The 10,788-nt window shown below is 37.6% G+C and overlaps 1 protein-coding gene across 5 annotated transcripts in view; it reads left to right on the top strand.

Annotated features, from left to right (window-relative positions):
* NUBPL (nucleotide binding protein like) overlaps nucleotides 1-10,788 on the top strand; it is a 246,578-nt gene that overhangs the window by 212,559 nt on the left and 23,231 nt on the right. For all 5 annotated transcript variants that reach the window (XM_032242590.1, XM_032242592.1, XM_032242594.1 and 2 more), the window contains one exon: nucleotides 1,154-1,239. In XM_032242590.1, coding sequence (XP_032098481.1) covers nucleotides 1,154-1,239 — 86 coding nt within the window. The remainder of the gene's footprint in view (nucleotides 1-1,153; nucleotides 1,240-10,788) is intronic.

Genomic DNA, 10,788 nt, shown 5'->3' with positions numbered 1-10,788 from the left:
ATTCTCCTGCCTCAGCCTCCTGAGTAGCTGGGACTACAGGCACGCGCCACCATGCCCAGCTAATTTTTTTGTAGTTTTATTAGAGACGGGGTTTCACCATGTTGACCAGGATGGCCTCGATCTCTTGACCTCGTGATCCACCCGCCTCGGCCTCCCAAAGTGCTGGGATTACAGGCTTGAGCCACCGCGCCCGGCCTCTTTCTGTTTTTTCTTTTCTTTCTTTCCTTCCTTCTTTCTTTCTTTTTCTTTCTTTCCTTTATTTCTCTCTCTCTCCCCTTCTCTCTTCTTCCCCTTTTCCTCCCTCCCTCCCTTCCTTCCTTCCATCCCTCCCATCCCTCCCTGTTTTTTTTCACCTTCTTTCTCTCCTTCTCCTTCCTTTTTTTTTTTTTTTTTTTTGAGATGAGGTCTCACTATATTGCCCAGGCTGGTCTTGGACTCCAGGGCTTAAGAGATCCCTCTGCCTCAGCCTCCCAAGTAGATGGGATTACAGGCACATACCACCATGCCTGGCTATTGGACTGTTAACTTCAAAGTAAGACCTACCTTGTGCATCTGTGTAACTAGCACATTGTCTGAATGGGAAGAAAGTCCCACTGATAGAGTTAAGATCCTGAATCACTGATTAATCAGTTGTGATTTTATTTTATTTTATTTTATTTTGTTTTGAGACAGAGTCTTGCTCTGCCACCCTGGCTGGAATGCAGTGGCGCAATCTTGGCTCACTGCAACCTCCGCCTCCTGGGTTCAAGCAATTCTCCTGCCTCAGCCTCCCAAGTAACTGGCATTACAGACGTGAACCATCACACCTGGCTAATTTTTGTATTTTTAGTAGAGACAGGGTTTCACCATGTTAACCAGGTTGGTCTCTAGCTCCTGGCCCCAAATGGTTCACCCACCTCAGCCTCCCAAAGTGTTAGGATTACAGGTGTGAGCCACTGTGCCCGGCCCAGTTGTGATTATAGAAGTGAGGATTCAAAGGTAGGCAAAACAAAGTAGATATTTTCTTGTCTTTCTCATTCATTATATAAAATTTATATGAATGACCTAAATAGTTACTGTAGTAGACTATTTGCGCATGTAAACAACATAATGTTGGAAGTAATCTCTCCATAAGAATTATAAGATAATAGCATTTTGTTTATCTTTTGGTTAGGTGCTGTGATTGTCTCCACGCCCCAGGATATTGCATTGATGGATGCACACAAGGGTGCTGAGATGTTTCGCAAAGTCCATGTGCCCGTAAGCATTTACAACTTCACTGCTGAAAAATATAAAACTCTTCTAACTGAAGAAGCAAGTCATTGAAAAATACAGTTGAAGTCGTAATTTAGTCCTGTGCAGAAGGCTTTATGAATTTCCTAGTTCATATTTATGGTTACTTTAAAAACACACTTATAGGTGCAAACATGTCTACACATTATATTAATCCAGAAGAATTCTAAAACATCCTTTAGGTAAGCGTTTTCTGTAGAAGTACTACTTCTCTCATACTTGCAGCTGTCACAGACAAAAAACAATTACAAGAGTGTTTTAGGAAATTATTTAGATAGATAGACTTGAATAGATCACTTATGGGGAAACAGATGAAAAAAGATTACTTTTTTCCTTCTGCTTCCTCCAGTTCAACTTACTTACAGCTCACCTCCTTCTAGGAGGCACTTCAGGATTTTCTGCCCAATTTGGTGTAATAATAGTTAAAAGTACAATAAAAATAGACAAAATAATTAAAATTAGATGGGGTCAGAAGTGAAGTCAGTAAACAAATTGTGTGCTATTAAGGAACTTAAATACATGCTAGGGGTATACCATGACTTTTTTAGCAGCCAAAGAAGAAGAAATATAGTACCATTATAAAACTGCACTTCTACAAAGTTAAAAACAACAACAACAAAGAACTGGATGCTCAAGAGAGACAGAGCTGAGAACAGAGAGAAATATCTTCCCTAGGTTCTTACAAAGAAGAACCTGTGCATGTAATGAACACACTCGTCACCTTCTTTACAGTAAATAGAGGGTTCTTCTATTGTGCCTCAACAAAAGCAGGTGGAATTGTGCTAGAGTACAATTTAAAACAAACATTTCAGTACAGTGCCAACATGATGCTTCTGTGTAGCTAGCTAGCAGCCTTGCTTATTAATTCAAAGACAGATTTTAGAGCATATACATCAGAGCTTTTTGAACTTCAGTTTGTGGCTTAGCTTCAGGAGTCTCATGATTTTTCTCTCTCACCTTTCCTACCCCTATATTGTATGCCTAAGTGTATTTGTTTTGATATGGAAAGAATTGTAACTTTAATCAGATTCTATAGTGACCAGGACACAGGATAAGAACCAATAATGTATTTGAATGAATGGACTTGAAGGGAAGCATTCATAAATGTTTATCTCTCAGAGGGCTTTCAAAAAGTATAAAATGGTGTAGTAGAGTGATACTTCTTCACCTTTGCCAGTTAGCACAGTGCTGTGAGCATTGGCAAGCCACAGAACTCTGGGCTGGATTGACATGTTCTTGTGGAAATCAAGAAGGCTACTAAGGAAGGTGCCTGTATATTTACCTTCCAGGTGATCTGAGGGTTTTTCACTAGGGGGTTTATGATTGTGATCAGCAAGTAGCTTAGGGCCAGTGTTCTCTGTTATAAATTTTAGGTTGGAAAATTTTTAAAACAATGATAACCAAATGCCTACCTCACACAGAAAACTCTCTCTAAAGCACCTAATTTGAGCAATGTTACTTTGTATTATGCCTTCTTAGACAAACTAGACACAAGTAATGCCTATCCAGATAACTAAATTAGGTTTCTTATTATATAGGATTTTAAATAAATCAGTCAGCAAAAAGTTAGAGAGACAGTTATCTATCAAAAATTATGACATTAACAAGTAACCTATAATCATTCTTTCTGATAGAAATTAGATAATAGTGCCAATTGTCTGTTAAGATCACTCCAAAGTTAGGATAATAGCCATTCTATTTGCGCATAAGTGAATGTTTAACTGCTCATTCTGTAAGACTAGAGCTGAGGTATATGTCTAGCTCACCCAAAAACATGAATTTCTTGAGGAAAAAATTTTAAACAGAGCAAGAGCAAGATCTCTTTAAAATTTTACCTCCTGTAAATTATCATTTTGTATATCAAAAGACCATTTCAACGGACACTGTCATTTGAGGTGACTATGGCTATGGAGCAAGTCCTACATGGACTTTGCTAGTTAGGAGTCTAAAGACCATAGTTGCCAAATTCAGAATATATTATCTTTCAGTCCTTATGTAAACCTGTATACCTGTATGTAGACCTGGATACTTAATCTCATACTGTTCTGACAGATTTTTTTCTAGATTCTAAGGCAGAGGGTTGGACAGATAATGCTTATGGAACATAACAGAGAGGAAGAGGGATGGTCACTAAGTCCAGGTTAGGCTGTTGCTAGGCGGATGCCACTGAAGGATAAACGTTGAGGATATTAGCAAGAGAGTATGAGGAGGTATTCCAAGTGAAGGCTGATAGACTGTGTAAGGCTCATAGGACTACTTCAGGGATCAGTTAGAGGGTGAAAGAGCTGTTTGGGATGAGAAAGTTGATCTTAGCCCGTAAGTTTGCCAAGTTAGAGCAGTTCTGGGTCATGACAGGTCCAGGATGTTGTCTTGGGTTTGTGGGACTTAGTGGGAGTGAAAATGAAAGTCACTGGAACTGTGAAATTCTTCCAAGTTGGGATTTATACTTCCTTCCTCTGGCCTTTTGGACATCTCCCTGTATCTTTATTATAGCCCTCTCTTGTTTTCACCCTACATTTAAATTATTTGCCTTCTAAACTACCAACATTTTTTAAAAGAGATAGAAGGTCTTAATCATCTCTTAAACCTGCAGAACAAGTTAGGTATTCAGTAATGTTTGCAGGTTAATGAGTAAGAACTTTCCAGCAATAAACTCTGTGAACAATTGGGCGATCTTGATTCAGCTACATTGTAAAGGTCTTGGCTATGAGTGGGAAGTAGATTTGATGAACTTTGAGATCCCTATGGCCCTTAAGAGCCTCAAAGCCTAAGTAATGGTAAAGCTTTGAAATTAGTAAGTGTTTCGTAAATACCAAAAAGATGTTATGCTTTGTTTATACCACTTTATTTCATTTCTTCCCCTTGGTTTTTAGTCTTGCCCTCTGTTTTTCCCTCATTTGAAGTGCATTAGTTACCATGGAAACAATGATGTCATTGGAATTCATCAGTATGGACAGAGTTTATAATGTCTGCAAGAACATTTTGAAGTTAATTTAAATGATTTCTTAAAACTCAAGGCCTTAGATAGGAGAAGAAATGAGCTATTAAATTATCTGTTCTCTGCCTAAAATGATAATAACTATACCAAATCCTTAACTATCTCATTATTTGTAGGTAGACTGTTTTTTAACAAAATAAAACTTTTCGGTCTTACACATTTTAAACAATGAATAATTTATGTGTTATATCATTCTCACTCATTTTTGTTGCCTCCTTATACATGAGAGTCCCAGGCACCTCAATTTGGAGCCCTATTCTACTATTTGAACTCCTGGTGTCAAAGGGATTTCACTATATAGTCCCTTCTTTGACAATCTCTTTCCCAGCTACTGAAAAGTAAATGTACATTTATTCTCTTATTCCTGTGGCACATAGGGATCACTTAGTTACTTTTAATTCAACAAATGTGATTATTTATTCCACACATCTATATTTACCGATATTTAGTGTCTTCTACAAGCAAAGTGCTGTAATAAACTTCCATTAGTGGTTTAGGAAAAAATAGAAAAATGAAGCCTCTTTCTTCAAGTACTTTATCATCCTGTAGCCTAATCTATTTTGATGCCCTCAATACTGAGAAGTATAAAAACACTTTTTCTTCCAGGCTATCAAGGATGACTTTATGGAAAAGCCGTGATTATTTTTTTCATGTCCCTGTAATTTTACATATCCTGGTCCTTTGCCTGATAAGCCACAGCCAATTTATTCATTTTTAATACCTCTGCTTAGACATTATTTCCTCTAGAATGCTTCTCCCAGTATTCCAGGAAAAGTTATTACTCCTGTCTCTGATCTACTTACACATATGTTTAGTTTGGTTTTTATTCCACTACAGGTTTACCTGTCAGTCTTCACAGAAGAATGCAGGTTCTTGGATGGCAAGAAAACATGCCTTAAACATTCTTAAATGCATAGTTACCTAGCGTATAGCAGGCAGGATACTTTGATCTGGGATGTAATGCCATCCATGTCTGCTATTCCCCTTATCCCTGCTCACAGGCTACCCTGCCTTGCTTTCTCTGTGCCACAACTGAACTGGTCTTCTACTTCTTCAGAGTTTCCACACACCAGTTCTTGCTTCGGAACCCTTACCATGCTCTTTCCCTACTGGAGAACATTTTAACCTCATTTTCACCTGTTAACTCCTTTTTGTACTTTGGTACTTAGATTAAACAAAAGGTGCCTCAGGGAGAGTTGCCCTGACCGCCCCAGTTTTTTATTTAAGTATCTAATTACAATTAGTAGTTCAGATGGAGTCTCACTTAGTTGCCTAGGCTGGAGTGCAGTGGTGCAGTCTCTCAGCTCGTTGCAACCTCTGCCTCCTGGGTTCAAGCAATTCTCCTGCCTCAGCCTCCCTAGTAGCTGGGATTATAGATGCCTTTCACCAGGCTCATTTTTGTATTTTAGTAGTGACTTGGTTTTACCATGTTGACCAGGGTGGTCCCGAACTCCTGACCTCAAGCAATCCACCCACCTCGGCCTCCCAAAGTGCTGGCATAAGCCACCTCGCTCAGCCCACCCTAACCCTTTTATGAGCTCTTTTTATTTTATGATCCAGTTATACTCTATTACTCCTTTTGTAACTGTTTTTACATTTGTCAGTACTTTAACATTTGCATACTATACTATGCTATACTATACTATACTATACTATACTATACTATACTATATACTCTGTGAGTACAGGGACCACCTGTCTCTCCCTCTGTGCCTGGAAGATGTAGTTTCTCACTAAATATATACCGAGTGAATGAGTGGAGTAGGATTTTCATAGGCATATCTAGGGACTAGGGAGGGACAGAATTCAGTCTGCAGAGAATCAGGAATACACAAGTTGTGTTCAGGATTGTTCAGTTTGTCTATAGTTGAGGTAGTGTATATTGGTGTATTGCCAGATTTGGTGGGGCCTTAAACAGTAGGCTAAGGAATTTGTACTTTCTTCTTAAGATTATAAGAGGAGTTCGTAAAGAATTCTGAGTGGGAAGTAGACATCATTAGGATAGAATTTGACAAAGATTTAATCTGGTGGAGATGAATAAAAAGAATAGGAGCCAGGAAACATGGAGGAAGTAAGTGAACATTTGCAATGATCAAAGTTATTTACGCTGCAGGTCGTGACCCACCAACAGATCACGAAATCAGCACAGTAAGAGATGTAACCAAAATGTTTAAACCATGTCAGAATAAATTGCCCTTAGGAAGAGAGTCTTATTTCATAAAGATTTGGTCTAAAAAAAAAAAAAAAAGATTTGGTCTCAAGTAGAAACACACATATTATATGTGTGTTTGTATTGTGTGTTTCTTGCTCATGTAATAATACTATTATAGTAGATGAACAGGTGAGCAGAGTAGCCTTCTTCCATGTAGTCAAGATGTAAAATATTTCTTTTATCAGTAAGACAGTTTAAAAGATTGGAAAAACATGGTATAGGTGATAGGCAGTGAGGGGCTGATTTGGAATAATGCCAGTGAAAGCGGAAGGAGAAATGAATGTAATTGACATTTTGAAGGAAGAATTGACAATTTTGGGAATCGATTGTATAGGGTAGAAGAGTTAGAACAAAAAAGGCAGAAGTCAAAAGAATTTTGAGTTATACCGCCATTAATAAATCTACCAGGAGTTGATTTTTAGCTCAGGTTGACAACAAACTAGAAATAAGAGGTTGGGTTTCAGTCACAAATCTCTGCCCTTCTTCTCTATGAGAGTTGTGATTTAATAGTGTTTGCCAAGGAAGAAACTGGTAAAGATACTGATAAGAGAAATACTCTTTAAAAAAATCTCTTAAATACAGATTTTTGTTACCACTTAAAGGACTATATTTTTAATATTCTTTTGTGGTTTCAAATTAAATTGCTTTCCACATTTTCTTATAATTTTTTGAATGATAGGAAACTACTTGCAGAGGCACTTTTACATAGTAGTGAAGAGTGTGAGCTGAGGAGTTTGAATTGTAGATCACAGCTCTGCCACTTTGTAACTGTATGGCCTGAGTTATTGATTCTATGCCTTAGTTTTCTCAGTCATCATTTGGGAATTGTAGTAGTATTTTCTTCAGCAGGTTGAGATGAGAATAAACAAGATAATGTATATAAATGGCTTAAGTACAGTTTTTGGCAGTCTAAGCACTCAAAGTTGATATAATGTTATATAATTACTTTTTAGAATGTTATGAATTTACAGATTTTTATGTATTTGACCTCAGTGTTATGACTAATCTCTTTATTTGCTAATAAGAATTTGGGGCTGGGTGTGGTGGCTCATGCCTGTAATCCTATCACTTTGTGAGGCTGAGGCAGGAGGATCGCTTGAGGCTAGGAGTAAGCAACGTAGTAAGATCCCTGTCTCTACAAAAAAATAAAAAAATTAGCCTAGTATGGTGGCATGCAACTGTAGTCCCAGCTACTTAGGAGGCTGAGGTGAGAGGATTGCTTGAACCTGGAAGGTCTAGGCTGCAGTGAACTGCAATCATGCCAGTACACTCCAGCTGAATGTTAGAGTGACACCTTGTCTCAAAAAAAAAAAAGAAGAAATTAGAATTTTTAAAACTACTGTTCTTTGAGATATCTTTATTCCTTGAGTATTTTAATTGAGCATTTACATTATCTTCATATAGATTTGCTAAGTTGCTATATTATTTTGAGTCTAAAATTCTGCATTATTTGAAATTTACATTATTTAAGGAAGGCTAATTGCTGTCACAAGTAGATCCCAAAATATATAATGATACAAATACAGTGGAAGTTTCTTCCTTGCTCATATAACAGTACTATTATAGTAGATGAACAGGTGAGCAGAGTAGCCTTCTTCAATGCAGCCTATCAGACTGTTGGAGCCTCTGTCATTTTCAATTGTAACTTCCAAAATTACATTAGGAGCCATCTTCATTCTAGCCAGCCACAAGGAAAGAGAATACAGAGGCATATGCCTACCTTGGAGATTTTTATGGGCCAGACCTGGATGTGGTACACATACTTCTATGCCCATTCTACTAGCTAAAATTCAGTCACATGACCACATATCACAATTCTTAAGGAGCCCAAGAAATTTAAGTTAGTTGTGTGCCAGGGAAGATGAGATCATGAATTTTGGTGAGCAGCTAGCAGTCTATACCACATTTGACCTAGAAACAAATATATAGGTTAAATCCTAATGTCAATCACTGAATTGATTTATTCCCTAATAAATAATTCTGAAAATTATATAATTGTTTTAGTCTTACAAATATTTATTTTATAAAAGAGAGAGAAATTATACCTTTCCCGTGGTTTATTTTTTCTGCTAAAAACAAAAAAAAAAGAGACAATCCTACTGTAGTCTGGAACTTTTTAGTATTTATTTGTAAAGGTTAAGGATTATGTTGTCTTCTTAGAAATTATATTGTCTTCTTAGAAAAATGAGAAAAATTTATTACCTTTATAAGACTGGATAGCATTCTGCATCTCAGCCATAATTACATCTCAGAGACTAGAGATATATACTCATTGGTGTCTTCCTCTAGGCTCTCTGAGAAATCTGTATGTGCTTTGAACTAGAATGCTGTTTTATGTGATTTACATGAATTAAACTCATCGCTCATAACAACTTTGTGAGATACGAACATCATTTCCCCCATTTTGCACATGAGGAAATGTGGTTCAGAGAGGTTAAATAACTTACACAAGAATATCTATGTATTTAGTGGGGCATTTGGGCTCTGATCCTAAGAAGTCTGCTTTCCAGAGCCCTTATTCTTAACTGCAGTTTCTGTGGATACTCTAGAGTTGAGGTTTAATACTCTGGACATCATGGACTATCACAGGGTGACAGATTCTAGGGTGTAAGAGGGTTCTTCATCAAATTTGCTTATGATTGGGGTTCTGATTGTTAAGGTAGATAAGCCAGAAGAAGCTGGTGGATTGAAAAATGGGGAGGAGTTAATGAGCCATAGGTTCTGCTGACAGTCAAGGAGGTATCATGTGGGTGATATGGGGAAGGGGAGTTCCATGTCCAGGATCTGGGAGAAGGGGATGAAGCCTGAGACTTGACTGCAGCACTGAGTGGTAAGGATGGCTGAAATCAGGCCTGCCCTGTAACTGTGCTCTTAATTTCTATGCTGTGTTGCTCAACTTTATTGACTCATTATTATTTTAGGCCACTTAATTCCATGCACAAAAATCTCTAGCCTCTTTAATTGTCATCTTGTTTAGTGACTTCCTTATACAAACCAGTCACTAAGGTAGTTTGAATTTTGACTTTGTCATTTACTAACTGTGTGACCTTGAGCAAATAATTTAGCTTCAGCGTTGCCTTCCATGATATAGGGATGATAATACCCATCTCATTGGTCATTATGGCAGTGAAGCATGATTACAATGACAGTACTTAGCATAACCTTAGCACATGGTACTGTAAAGGGTAGCTCTGAATGTTATTGTTATAGTGGTAGACATTAGAGATTATTATAAATCCTGTTTTTCAAGATTAAGAATTCAAGGCATAGGCCAGGCATGGTAGCTCATGCCTGTAATTCCAGCAGTTTGGGAGGGCAAAGTGGGCGGATCATGAGGTCAGGAGTTCGAGAGCAGCCTGATGAACACGGTGAAATCCTGTCTCTACTAAAAATACAAAAATTAGCCAGGTGTGGTGGCGGGTGCCTATAATCCCAGCTACTCAGGAGGCTGAGGCAGGAGAATCACTTGAACCTGAGAGGCGGAGGTTGCAGTGAGCTGAGATTGCCCCACTACACTGCAACCTGGGCACAGAGCAAGACTGTGTCTCAAAAAAAAAAATACAAATAGTAACAATTCAAGGCATAGAGAAGTTAAGTTGCACCTCAAGGACCCACAGCTATTTAGTTGGTCCCTGAAAGGAGCATGGACACAGGCCTCCCTGTTCGTTGTTCTTTCCATGTCAAATGACTATTTCCCAAAGAGAAAACAAGAACACCCATCTCACTTTTAAAAATTGTGGTATTCGTGCACGTGCTTCAAGAAATATACCAAAAACTTGTTTGAATCTAACAAAGAACTGAAAAGCACTTATGAATCTAAATTAATTTCAATTGTTATTATTCATTATTTAACAACGAATTTTTCCTCCTCAGTTTTTCTTAAATCATACATAACTTTTAATGCTTCTGACAGGTTCCACCCAGCAGGCATTTAGCCTGATTATAACCTGGAGAAATTGGATTATATAGTAGCTTAAAAATCTTTCTTGTTACCTGTATCTGGGTTTAAAATGCCAAAAAGAAATTAAAATTGGATCCTCCTTAATTCAATAGATTTAGACACAAAAATCCAATATTCAGAGCAATGTTGATATTTCAAGAGAATCAATTTTTAAAAAGTTAAGAAAAGAAATGCCCTTCTGAACCAGTGATGGATTGGAATACTACAAGAATCACATGCAAAAGGGTTGTGGTGGTTGATGGTAGCCAGGCATATAGTATTTGCTTTCCTTTAGTAAAAGTAGCTGAGGTAAAAGGAAAAAAGGACCTTACACTTTGATGAGACATTAAAAAATGATTGAGCATG

Source organism: Sapajus apella, unplaced genomic scaffold, assembly GCF_009761245.1.
Source record: "Sapajus apella isolate SASKATOON/1434 unplaced genomic scaffold, GSC_monkey_1.0 scaffold50, whole genome shotgun sequence".
Classification (NCBI taxonomy): Eukaryota; Metazoa; Chordata; class Mammalia; order Primates; family Cebidae; genus Sapajus; species Sapajus apella.
Note: the sequence above shows the minus strand (reverse complement) of the source record. Positions and strands in the feature narration are given on the sequence as shown.